The sequence below is a fragment of the Solanum stenotomum genome, chromosome 6, assembly GCF_019186545.1.
Source record: "Solanum stenotomum isolate F172 chromosome 6, ASM1918654v1, whole genome shotgun sequence".
Taxonomy (NCBI): Eukaryota; Viridiplantae; Streptophyta; class Magnoliopsida; order Solanales; family Solanaceae; genus Solanum; species Solanum stenotomum.
The window spans coordinates 50,722,302-50,735,527 of record NC_064287.1 but is presented as its reverse complement, the minus strand read 5'-3'; the positions used below and the strand labels follow the sequence as shown (position 1 = coordinate 50,735,527).

Here is a 13,226-nt window from a genome sequence, read left to right as displayed (position 1 = left end):
CGAGCTCACCTCGACCATTTTACTGAGTACCTGCTTCTTCCAACCAAAGAGGTATCAGGTATCTCTGTTTAGCGGTACTTAGATAGATGGGAAGAAATCTCTTAATATTTTTCACTTTTGTTGTTTTCACCTGCTTCATTGATTGACCGCTAGGCCATACTCTTGGGTGCTAACATTCTCATTTCTCTAACATGTAGCAGAGTGGCATCACAACATTTTGGTGAACTCATAAGAAAATAGAACAGGCGGAAACCATTCACTTCAGCATCCGTAAAATCTAATGACTTACATCAAACCTCAAGGACTTGAATGAAAAATTTGTTCAAATAGTTACATTGCGAGATGTATTTAGTTTACAATGAATGCAACAGCCGTTGGACATTTTACAGAATCTTTATTAAACGGAATAACTCATAAAGAAATTACTTGTGATAATCCAATTTCTCCAGCTACAAACTCTGCATACTCATTTTGAGTTGAATTTGAATGGATTACAATGGGTTGAACTCAGATTTACTGATCCATCAAAACTTTACTACAGTTAATGTTTGTGTGTGTGTCATGAAATGGTATTACAGTAAGCAAAATGACTATAGCACATTTCTCAGTTTCTCCACAACTAATTGAACTTCATCAGCATCCACATCTCCAGTCACAGTAAGTTTCTTCTCTTTCCTATCAGTTGAAACTGATTCTATCCCTTTCATATCGAAAAGACAAAAAAGATGAATCTATCTATTTGGTGTACTAAAAAAAACGGAAAGAAAGAAAAAAGAAGTAGTACCTGGACAAAGAAATAATCTTTTAAATGCCTTGGGTATATCTTCATCATGAGATAAATTTAATTTCAACGTCTTTTTCTGCAAGAAAACCAAGAGAAAAACCAAATGTAAAACGAGGGCACCAGGTAAGATAACAGAGAAAACAGTTCATAAAATTTAGGCCATTTCTGATTCATCAAAATCATGCAGAATAAAGCTTTTTCCAGTAGTGTACCTCGATGAGAACGAGCTTGAAATTAGTATTTTGATTATTTTCAACTTGTGTTTCTTGTATATTCATGGCTGACTTGACAACCGACTCATTGCAGTTTTCTACCTTGATGTACTGCAGAGAAAGGATGTCCATGAAACAAGAAGGGATCTCCAAAAGATCTTGACATCCACGCAAAACCAATTGTTCAAGGTTAGGAAAGGCATCGTCGGCAACGATCCATTTCATCAAGGACAAATATTCTAGTTTCAAGATTTTGAGTTGAGGGAACTTGCCATTGCTCACTTTCCATTCCCTATGATCACCAAATTCAACGTAGGACAGTTTGAGTACCTCAAGGTTCTTCAGATGATCAGCAGTTTCTGATAAGTACTGAGAATCCAGGTAAAAACCAGAGAGTTTCAGGTATTTGAGATTTGGTGCAGAGATGCAAAAGGGGATGGTTTTAAAGGCTTTTGATCGATAAAGCTTTAGTATTTCAAGCCGTATTGGAAAATTCAACACATGGTACTGAGGGGGGTATTCTAAACATTCAACTTCACATATCAGTTTTCGAAGATTAGGTGTTTTTCTCAGCATCAATTCTGCATCCTCAACACGAGAGAAATATGGAGTGGAAAGGGTTTCCAAATCATAAAGTTTTGCAGATTTCTCGAGTAATGGTTCTTCATTTTCTGTGCTGAAGTCAGGAATATACAGATGTCTCAATTTAACCATATCCCAAACTGTACTAGGTAGTAGTAGCGTGCAACGTCTCACATGTCTTGAACGTTTTAATTTAAGAGTTTCAAGGTTCCAAAGATTGGATATGCTTGAAGGAATTGAATTCTGTTCAATGTGTGCAGAAAAATACTTCAAGTAAACAAGCTCAGTTGGAATAAAATCAATAAAAACTTGGTGTTGCAAATCTAACACTTTTAGAAACTTGAAATTTGGTAAAATGCGTGAAATGGAAAAATCATAAAATGAGTATAAGTCAATGGAAAAGTATGGCTCATCTTTCTTGGAAAGTACTACCGAGCCAACAAATGAGCAAGACGCACTCCATTCTACAAGATTATGCATTTCAGTGAAGGCCAAGTGAGCATGCTGCTTGTGAGAGTAAACACAGGAAGAAGGTTTGGTAATCTGATCCCTGTGAATATATCAATTAGCAAAATCATATCATTAATTTTCAAATATAACTTCAAATACTTGATTGATTGAAATTACCATTACTTATCATATTACCTATTTATCCATAGTAGAAAATTCTCCTCAGCTGCTCTTTTCTTGCAGAAATCAAGTAATACATCATGAAGGCGACATGTTTTGACCTTACCATCTGAATCGGCCCTCTGAGTAACCATTACTAGATTTCTTCCAATAAGATTCTCCAAGTAACCTTCTGCTATATCCTCCAACCTCCTGCCTTCACAACTTTTTATAAATGCTACTGATATCCATAACCTTATTAACCTTGAAATATAAATTACTTCCTCCTCCAAAAATGCTGCAAAATAAAGGAAGCAAGACTTAAGATGACAGGGTAAAGCATGATAACTTTGGTCTACAATGGCTCTTGAGTCATTGTGAATGCGGGTGCCCAAATTGTTGGCCACTTGTTCCCAACATTCGACTTCCTTTTCCATCTCTGACAGAATACCAGCCACCAAAACTATTGAAAGAGGGAGTTGTCCACACATTTTTGCTATTCTCTGCCCAACATCTCTTAGGAGAGGGGAGCAGCTTTCTTCACCAAACACTTTCTTTTCAAGCAGCTTCCAACTTTCATTTTCGTCAAACATACGAAGATGAAGGGGATCACTATGAACACTAGCATATTTGGCAACTTCATGATGCCTTGTTGTTAGAATGATTCTGCTTCTGTTATTGGCATCTGGAAAACAACCTCTTAAATTATCCCAAACACTATTTTCCCACACGTCATCAACAAGGATAAGGTACCTTCGGGGCAATAAAGTTTTGCGAAGCATATCAGCTAATTCACTGGCACAAAGTTCTCTATGCGCAGAATCATCACCGATAGCATCACGTAGCAAGGCCAATAACAAGTCCTTATAAGAATATACTTGAGACACACAACATTGTGCACAAATATCAAATTGAGAAACAACTGGCCTGTCAGAATAGAGTCTGTTGGCTAAAGTCGTCTTACCTAAACCTAGCATGCCGTGAATTGAAATGACATCTTGCCCTTTGGTTCCATTCAGTAGTTTTTTTCTTAAATTTTCTATGACATCCTCAAACCCAACAATCTCTTCATTCATCCTTGGAGTCCTTGCCAATTGTGATGATGTACGAGCAATGACACTCTTCATTGTATCCTCAATTGTATTCTTTACCTGAATCTTTGCTTTGATACAAGTAATCTCCTCTATGATATCCAGGAGCCAACGCTTGATGCACCACTGAGGAACCTCTTTGTTTATACAAGCATCAACTACATATTCCACCTCATATGCTTTCCTAATTATCTGTGTAGCACAATCTTCATTCAGTGTCTTGAGCTTATTGTGTGGCTCTTCTACGACAACCTTCAAGAAAGGTTGCAAGCTCTCAAATTCTGTTTGAATAACTTGAAGTTGATTCTTGAGGAAAGCGAGTGAATCTGAATAACGGCCTTGGAAATCCTTCAGGTTTTTCAACAGAAAATCGACATAGCCTAGTCCATGAACCCTTGGCAAGTTACAATGAAATGCCTTTTGCATGACAAGGTAGACCATCGCCTTAATAGGCTCAATGTTTCTCGGAAGATCAAAACCAAGTGCCCGGTTGATAACCTCCAATGATGTGTCTTCCATCTCCCCCTTGATATCATATAATGAGTAAATAAGAAGTCCGGCATCAAGAATAACAGAATCCATATCTTGAAGATGAAATTCCAGATCTAGTATTGGCAGATGAATGAGATTGTCTCTTAGAAGGCAGAGCATCTCCTGAAGGTTTGCCATTTGATCACTCAAACCAACCATCAGATTGTGCGTTGAAATCTCCACAATGCCACTCTCAGCGGCATGCTTATCTTGAGCATGTGGTATGGTTGACTTCAACGCCCTCAAGACATCAATATAAATATTGTTGCGGCTGATGCCTGGCTGAATGGACTTAATCTTCATGTCCATGAAATCAGAAAGCAAACAACTGACTTCATTTGAAGCCAAGTCTTGATTTCTGTTTCCATAGATTGGCAAATTCAACCACACAACCATTGCGATGTGGCTAGCCTCAATTAAAGCGTGAGTATAAAATGTAGTATGTTGGTATTGAGGCTCTATACATTTGTTAGAAACAAAGCAAACAAAAAATCTCAATAACTTCAATTCCTTTAACACTTGTTCTATTTGTTCCTTGGGTCCTGGAACAAAAAGCAATGAAGATGGATCATTGATCTTGACTAGAACATTGAGATTCCCCACAACAGAATCGATGAATTCCATCACAAATTTGGGATTAGTATCATCATCATCATCATCTACCTTGTTGGCTGCAAGTAGTGTTTTCGGAAAGGAGTATTTAGCTCTGAATTCTTGCTTAGTCTTCCAAATTACTTTCTTCCAGTATGCAAATCCATCATCTGGCCGGATGCTAATAGCGCACAGCCTCTTGCAAATTACCTCCTTCCAGTATGCAAATGCATTATGTGGACGTGATGCACACAACCTCTTGCAAATTTCTAGCATTTTCTGTGAGATATCTAGCATACCACATTCCCTTGCAAAAGTGAAGCTCTGCAAATGGAGAAAACAATTAAGGAATTTTAACTCCCATATAAAGAAATCTATTCGATCCCTTGCAACATCCGAGTATTTCTGGACTCGCAGCGTCCTAAATAGGAAGCGATTTTTCAGATCAGACAATTCATTGTTGAAATTCATCCTTGTGACACTATTATGGAAGAAGAACAATACAGAGTATTATAGTTTAATTCTTTCTTCACTTTATTGCTGGCGTACTTAGAATATTCAAAGTATTCAAGGAAGGCAGTCAAATAAAGTGTGAGGCAGACAAACAAAAAACAAAGTCATTGCCTATAGTTTCAGTTGCTATGCTAATTTCCCTTTGTATAGTTTCAGTTGCTATGCTTTGGATTCTTGAATTTATTTTACAATGAATCATTTAACCAAAAAAAATATTACAATGAATCATACACATATATTGTACTTTTTGTATAATGATTTTTTTTTTATATGAATTCAATAAATATGATAAGGTTTATTGTTGGAACTTTGCCTTAAAAAAAAATGATACATAATTTAGTAAAATACAATGATTTGATGTATTCATTATACTTTATGTATAGTAATTTTTTTTATGTCAACTCAATAAATATGATACATAAATTAGTAAAATATAATTATTTTGATGTAATCAAAATTAACCTTCATTGAATCTCAAAATACTCTTTAAATCAATAAATGCAATATTAATTTATCGATTAAATAATACTTCTATAATATAATAATATTTCATGGTCCCACCCAGTGATTTAAAAAACTCTGTTGGGACTCACCTTGGGGCTCGCCCTAGGGCGGAGCTCTACCAAAACGCCCCGAGACTCAAGTGTGGGGCTTAGTTCTGTAAGACTTACGCCCTAAGCGCCTGACTGTACGCCCTAAGCACGCCCAGCACCCAACGCTCGAGGCTCGCCTAACATATCTTACACAAATTATGTGTTAAAATATTTAGTTAACATTGTTGACCCTCATAAATCTTGAATAACTGAATGATACTTAATAATTTTTAATCTATAGAGATAAGAAGATTGAGAATAACTCAAATAACAAGTTTTAGTATCGCATATTTAATTTCCTATTTGGTAACACTGTGAAAGTAATTATATATTACGTAACATTTCTTTTAAAAAATACGTCACAAAATTTTACTTTTTCACGGTCATTAGTCTTCATGGTTTTGTCATATGTCTCAAAATTATTATATTTTATTTAGCTATTTGAAAGTAATTTTACTTTTATTCATGATAGAGTGATGTTTTTATTATAATACTAGGAAGGTTATTAATTATTTCATTTTAGGCGGGTAAATCGTATTTGATAAGTACGTATGTTCCTAGATGTTTTAATGATCTCCTCACAAGTGTAGGGACTTGTCATCTGCAGAGTATGTATACTCGTCCGGTTGTCAAAGTGTTGTACAACTATAAAAGTTGTCCGTGTCAGGAAGTTGGTGAAGCTGCAGAGTACTTCACCAATCAGAAGCAAGGAGGTTGCTTGTACATTGGATAATATTTCTTCATGATATATATTCAACAACAAACAACAATATTACTCATTCATTCAAAGAGAGATTTTTCAAGCTTCAAAACATCAAGGGACTTGATAGAAGCGTTGCGATTTGCTTTCTGTACCAGCTGTATTTTGTTTGCTTGTAATAGTGCTTACATTGTAGGATTCGTTTCGTTGTGATAAGAAACGTTTCAACTTGTTTGAATCATTGTAAGAACTAAGTTAAGGGTAACTTAGGTTCTTACTCTAAAAGTCTATATTAATCAGGATAGGATTAGTATAGTGGGTAGTGTGGTATCTACTCTAGCTCGTCTAAGTGATAGGAGGTGTTACTTAGAGTTGGGATTAGCAGGCTAATCTCGGTTTGTAACTGGCTTTTACTTTTGCTTGGAGAAGATTAGTGAAAAGTAGTTCTAAAAGTCCTGGCAGGCCAGGTCGTGGTTTTACTCCCTTGAGCAAGGAGGTTTCCACGTAAACTCTCTTGTCAATCTTTACTTTTCAGCATCTGTTCTTTACTATTTTAGTTTCAACTGTGCTGCGGACCTCGTCCCATTGATACTGGTAAAAGCATACATTCCAACAAATGGTATCAGAGCAAGTCTTTTCTCTCCGGTTAACACTAAGAAAAGGAAAGATCCTGACAAAATGGCCGCTCCACCCAATATGGAGGAAGGACAATCTTCTACCAGGCCACCGCATTTTAATGGACAATACTATGGCTGGTGAAAAAATCAAATGCACGACTACATCAACGCTGAGGACATTGAGTTATGGGACATCATCCTTGATGGACCATATATTCCTACAAAGGAAATGAAGGATGGGGAGCTTACCACCACCGTTGTCAAAACCAAAAAGGACTACAACGAGGCAGATATGAAAAAGATAGAAAAAAACTACAAAGCAAAGAAGATTCTAGTGTGTGAAATTGGAGCATATGAGTACAACAGGATTTCTGCTTGTGAGACTGCCAAGGAGATATGGGATTGTCTTCAAACAGCCCATGAAGGAACTCATCGAGTAAAGGTGTCTAAGGTTGATATGCTTACCACTCAGTATGAAAAATTCATTATGAAGGAAGGGGAAACCATCTTTGAGATGAACTCAAGATTCACCTCTATCACCAACGAGCTGAGAGGTTTGGGTGAGCCTATTCCTGTCCGTAAGCAAATTCACAAGATCCTCAAGGTGCTTCCGAAATCTTGGGAAAGCAAGGTAGATTCCATAACAGAAGCCAAAGATCTAATGACGCTTCCCATGGATGAACTGATTGGGAATCTTCAGACCTACGAGATGAACAAGAAACAAGGGACGACTGTGAAGGAAGGAAAGAAGGAGAAGTACATTGCTTTGAAAGTATCTCAAAATGAGGTGACTGAAGAGGAGGATGAGATGGCATATGTCAGTAGAAGATTTCAGAAGATCTTAAAGAAGCATGGAGGCTTCCAAAAGAAAACCCCTTCCAGCAGAACTATTACTGCAAATGATATTTGCCATAAGTATGGCAAGCCTGGTCACTTCATGAGGAACTGCCCCAGTCAGAAGCAGGAAACTTATGACACCAGACCTCGTAAGAGGGACCTGGCCCCCGACCACGCTCGAAGGAAGGCACATGCTGATCAGTTGGTGAGAAAAGACTTTGCTGTTTGGGGAAATGACTCAAGTGAATCAGAAGAAGATGCAGAAACTCATGAGGATGTTTCAATGATGGCTATTAAAGATGATGAAAATGTCTTCAACTCTATCTTCTCGTTAATGGCAAAGTCTAATGATGAAGAGGATCTAAATAAGGTAACTCTTTTTGATCTTAAAGATGATCTAGATACTCTTCCCATTAAAATTTTAAGGAAACTTGTTGCATTGCTTATTGACTTTGTTAATGAACGAACCACTGAAAACTTAATGTTGAATGAAAAATTAAGTTTGTGTGAGGATGAGAACTCTGCTCTCATGTCTCAAGTCTCTAAAATGAGTGTAAAGATAGGTACTCTAGAAACTAGTATCATAACACCTGAGGAGGACCCTGGTACCTCAATAGGTGGGAAAAGAAAGCTTAGCAATTTTGAGGAAAAACTGGAAGAAAAGCTAAAATTTCTGAGTCTAAGATAGTTACTTCTCTTGAAACTAATTCTCAATTGAGAAAGGATCTGAGTAAGGTCAAGGAGGAGTTAAGCCACTCTCTAAAATGGACTGACTCATCTAAGATACTCTCTAATCTGTCTAATCAGAGTTTCAATGGAAAGAAAGGGTTGGGACGCAGACCTATAGAACCCCCTTATAATTCTCATAGCAAATATGTGTCTATATCTGACAACCTTTTGTGCACTTACTGTGGTCGAAATGGTCATTTGAAAGAGAAATATGAGAGTCTGAGAAAAGCTAAAAAAAGGCATGTGAAATTTGTTAGATCTGAAAGTGATGTTAAAAAGGGACACAAAGGACCTGGTCCCCTTTATCGTTTCAGTAAGAACACCTTGCCTCTCTGGACAAAAAGGTTTCTTATCAAGCCTCTTGATAGTTACTGGGAACTCCGTTTGAAGTGGGTTCCTAAATCTAACAAGTGATTTCTATGTAGAAGAGAAGAAGGAGTCAGTGCTGGTACATGGACAGTGAATGCTCAAGGCACATGACTGGAGACACTTCAAACTTCCTCTCTTTGAAAACACACCAAGGTGGTGGTGTGTCGTTTGGTGGTGGAAAGAAGGGCTCTATCCTTGGTATTGGCAGAATAGAGATATCGACTGATAATTCGATAAATAATGTATACTATGTTGAGGGTTTAAAATACAATCTTTTGAGCATTTCACAAATCTGTGATAAGGGAAATGAAGTCAAGTTCATGTCTGAAAGGTGTGTGGTTACAAACTGTGCAACTAAGAAAATTGTGATGTCTGCAAAAAGAGTCAAGAATATGTATGTTGTTGATCTTGATTTTATTGAAGGAGTCAGGTTGTCATGTCTGAGTGCTCAAACTGATGATGCAAATCTTTGGCATAGACGACTGGGTCATGTAAGTACCTCTTTACTTAACAAGCTTGTTGCAGGGGACCTGGTCTGCGGACTACCAAAGCTGAAGTTCTCCAATGACAAAGTCTGTGACGCCTGTGCCAAAGGTAAACAAGCAAGATCTTCTTTCAAGGCAAAAAAGGGTGTGAACACTACCAGACCTTTGGAACTTCTCCACACGGATCTGTGTGGACCTGTTAGAATTCAAAGCAGAGGAGGTAAAAGATATATTCTTGTGATTGTTGATGATTTCTCCAGGTACACCTGGATTATGTTTCTGCGGAAAAAGGATGAGACTGCTGGAATTCTGATCACTTTTGCCAAAGCCATCCAACTGAAGATAAATTACAAGATAGCCAGTAATCGAGTTTCATGCCATCATGTCTTTCTACCCAGCAGCACTGGAAACCGCTTTCATGCGTCTTGGTTGTTGGTGGAGAAGAAAACCCGCCTGAAAACAAAGATTCTATTTTCAAAGGTTTCAAAGGCTTGAAGGAGCGTAGCCTATCATATCTGATCATGGTACGGAGTTTGAAAACTCTATACTTGAAGGGTTTTGTGTAGAAAATGGAATCAATCACAACTTCTTAGCACCAAGAACTCCTCAACAAAATGTAGTTGTTGAAAGAAAGAGCAGAACTCTGGTGGAGATTGCTAGAACTATGCTGATTGATTCAGAACTTGCAATGAATTTTTAGGCTAAAGCAGTTAATACAGCTTGCTATGTGACAAACAAGTGTCTTATCAGATCAATCATCAAGAAAACACCTTATGAGTTGTTAAATGACATAAAACCTTCAATTGCTCATCTCAAGCCATTTGGGTGTAAATGTTTTGTGCTAAAAAATGGAAAGGATGATTTAGGCAAGTTTGATACCAGAAGTGATAAGGGAGTATTTGTTGGGTACTCATCTACAAGCAAGGCGTACACGGTGTTCAACAAACGAACTTTTTGTGTTGAAGAAAGCATGCACGTCAAGTTTGATGAATTGGGTACAAGAAATGAGAACAATGAGGACTACGAGTTTGAGGAGCTAATGAACAAGCAGGATGATCAGGGTACAAAAGAGAAAGATGCAGAATACTAAGGAGGACCTGGTCCCTCAGGTTCATCACAGGAAACAGTGTCTCAAAATCTTGAAGAAGATGAAGGTAATTCTGATGCTGACAGAGAAGAAGAGATTACCAGAAAGTCTGGATGGAAACATCAATCTTCACATCCACTAGACAATCTCACCTCTCCACTTGACTCAAGAATTCAAACTAGGTCTAAATCAAGAAATCTAGTTACACATTCAGCATTCATATCATCCATTGAACCCAAGAACATCAAGGAAGCTTTGAAGGATGTATATTGGGTAACTTCAATGCAGGAGGAGCCTCATCAGTTTGAGAGAAGCAAGGTGTGGCACCTGGTCCCCAGACCACTTGACAGAATCATTATAGGGACCAGATGGGTCTTCAGAAATAAACTTGATGAGCATAGGATCATTACTAGAAATAAGTCAATACTGGTGGTACAGGGTTACAACCAAGAAGAAGGAATTGATTATGATAAGACATTTGCTCATGTAGCCAGAATGGAAGCCATCAGAATCTTAATAGCATTTGCCGCTCACATGGAATTCAAACTGTTTCAAATGGATGTCAAGAGTGCTTTCTTGAATGGGAATCTGAAGGAAGAAGTATATGTCAAGCAGCCTCCAGGCTATGAAGATGCAGACATGCCCAATCATGTGCTGAAATTGGATAAGGCTTTGTATGGGTTAAAACAGGCTCCCAGAGCTTGGTATGAACACCTGTCAAAGTTTCTTCAAGAGAGGTATATGTGGATGATATCATATTTGGAGCCGCTTCAAACTTATTTTGCAAAGAGTTTGCTGTTTTGATGAGTAGTGAGTTCAAAATGAGCATGATGGGTGAGCTCACTTTCTTCCTAGGCTTGCAGATCAAACAAACCTCTCAAGGCATTTTAAATATGCCAAGAGAAGTATATCAAAGAGATGCTTAAGAAATTTAATCTTCTTGAGGCAAAGGTGCTGAATACTCCTATGAGCACAAGTGTGAAACTTGATAGAGATGAAAATGGCGTGGAGGTCAATCAGACCATGTATAGAGGAATTATTGGGTCACTCGTGTACCTCACTACAAGCAAGCCAGACATAGTGTTCTGTGTAGGGATGTGTGCAAGATTTCAAGTAGCACCAAAGGAGTCTCACCTGAAATAAGCCAAACGTATCCTGAGATACTTGAAGGGAACTCAGGACCTGGTCCTCTTCTACCCTACTAGTGACTCTTTCGATCTTATAGGTTATGCTAATGTTGATTATGCAGGTTTTTTGGTTGATCGAAAAAGCACATCAGGCATGGCACACTTCCTGGGATCAGCTTTGATTTCATGGGGAACAAAGAAGCAGAATTTTGGGGCATTGTCTACTATAGAGGCAAAGTACGTGGTTGCTGCATCATGTTGTGCACAACTATTGTGGATCAAGCAGCAGTTGGAAGACTTTGGTGTACTCTCAGACACCATTCCTCTCATTTGTGATAACATCAGTGCTATGAATATGGCTAAGAATCATGTCCATCATAAGAGGGCAAAGCATATAGATGTGAGGCAGCATTTTTTAAGGGACAATGTTGAAAATGAGAATGTGGTGATGAAGTTCTGTAAAACTGAAGATCAGCTGGCTGACATCTTTACAAAGGCACTGAGTAAAGAATCCTTCATTAAGAACAGGATGAGGCTGGGGATGCACAAGATTACCTGATTCCTCGACAAGTTTGTACAAAAAACTTCTATTTTGATTATGTTAAGGAGGGCAGGTATTTATACTTGTTTAATACTTGTCACTTAAGAATTCACTTCTAGTACCTTAATACAGGTATACACTCATGGTGTGTTTAGCTGAAGGGAAGATCTAACCATACAGGCAGGGACGCAAACTGAAAAGGGGACCTGGTCCTCATGAGGTTAGTATCACTTATGCTACACTGTCTGTCTGTCAACATCACTGCCACGCGTCTCTCGCCCATTCATCGCATCAGTTTCAGACATTTTTTGCTTTTAAACCAAAGGTCGCTACTGTTGGGGACCCGATGTCTTTTTGGTTTTATATACTACTTCTCTTAGTGAATCAAATTACAAAATCTCTTCAAACAATTCTTGTTGAATTTCACTAATCCCCTTTCCAAAGCTTTTCTCTCTTTCTCAAAATGTCTAACTCTAATTCTTCTTCAAGGATCCCTATCTCCCAACAAGTTGAAAACCCTAGTTCATTCAACTTCTCCTTTTCTACTCCAGAAGGCTACAAAGAAATCTCCTGTGAAAAGGGAGAAAGTTAGAAAAACGGTGGCTGAAAATTAAAACTCATAAAAGGACCAAGTCCTAGGGTGCAAAAACAAAGTGAAGAAAAGGAAATGACAAGAGAGGAGCGGATAATGGCAATGGAGAACTAGAAGGTTTTGAATGACAGAGTCTCTGACCCTGACATTCTAACCAAATCTGAAATGTCAAATTTTTTATGTTGTCTCCATTTAAGGTTGTCAATCATCCAGTGACTTCATAAAACTTGCCACAAAACGTGGAGATGTCAAGAATGCAGGGTATCGAAAAGGTTTCTCAAAGGGGAATATCAGTTGCTTTTTTAGTTTATCAACAAGGTGTTAATGCCCAAAACTGAAAGAGAACAGTGGCATCTGTTGCTGATCTTTTTCTCATGAAGAAGCTTGATGAACTTGTAGAGATCAATTTCCCTGCCATTATGCTGGAATGTGAGTGTGTTGAAGGAAAAGCTAGGGGCAAATTTCAAGTGGCAAATGTTCTAGAGCAGCAGGTTGCTCTTAAACGGGAAATGACTGTTCTTACCAAGATTCTGAATGACAAGGAGGTTGAAATTGCTAGACTCAACTCTGAACTGTAGAAGGTTGTCTCAAGGGGATCTGGTACCAGTGAGGGTCATAAGCAGGTGCTCCAAGTGT

At 38.1% G+C, this 13,226-nt stretch overlaps 2 protein-coding genes and 1 long non-coding RNA gene across 3 annotated transcripts in view; 2 read left to right on the top strand and 1 right to left on the bottom strand.

Annotated features, from left to right (window-relative positions):
- Window positions 1–1,501, top strand: part of LOC125869434 (uncharacterized) — a 41,910-nt gene extending 40,409 nt beyond the window's left edge. Inside the window, exon 2 of the long non-coding RNA XR_007446816.1 lies at window positions 1,378–1,501. This is a non-coding gene — a long non-coding RNA (uncharacterized LOC125869434). The remainder of the gene's footprint in view (window positions 1–1,377) is intronic.
- Window positions 491–4,871, bottom strand: LOC125869431 (late blight resistance protein R1-A). The gene is made up of 4 exons (XM_049550016.1): window positions 2,224–4,871; window positions 997–2,128; window positions 785–860; window positions 491–700 (listed from the first exon to the last, which is right to left on the bottom strand). The coding sequence occupies exons 1-4, from the start codon at window positions 4,869–4,871 to the stop codon at window positions 591–593; spliced, it is 3,966 nt and encodes a 1,321-aa protein (XP_049405973.1). The 3' UTR covers window positions 491–590.
- A 2,103-nt stretch (window positions 4,872–6,974) lies between these two features.
- Window positions 6,975–8,803, top strand: LOC125868860 (uncharacterized). Its single transcript, XM_049549431.1, has 2 exons — window positions 6,975–8,265; window positions 8,349–8,803. The coding sequence occupies exons 1-2, from the start codon at window positions 6,975–6,977 to the stop codon at window positions 8,801–8,803; spliced, it is 1,746 nt and encodes a 581-aa protein (XP_049405388.1).
- Window positions 8,804–13,226: the final 4,423 nt, after the last annotated feature.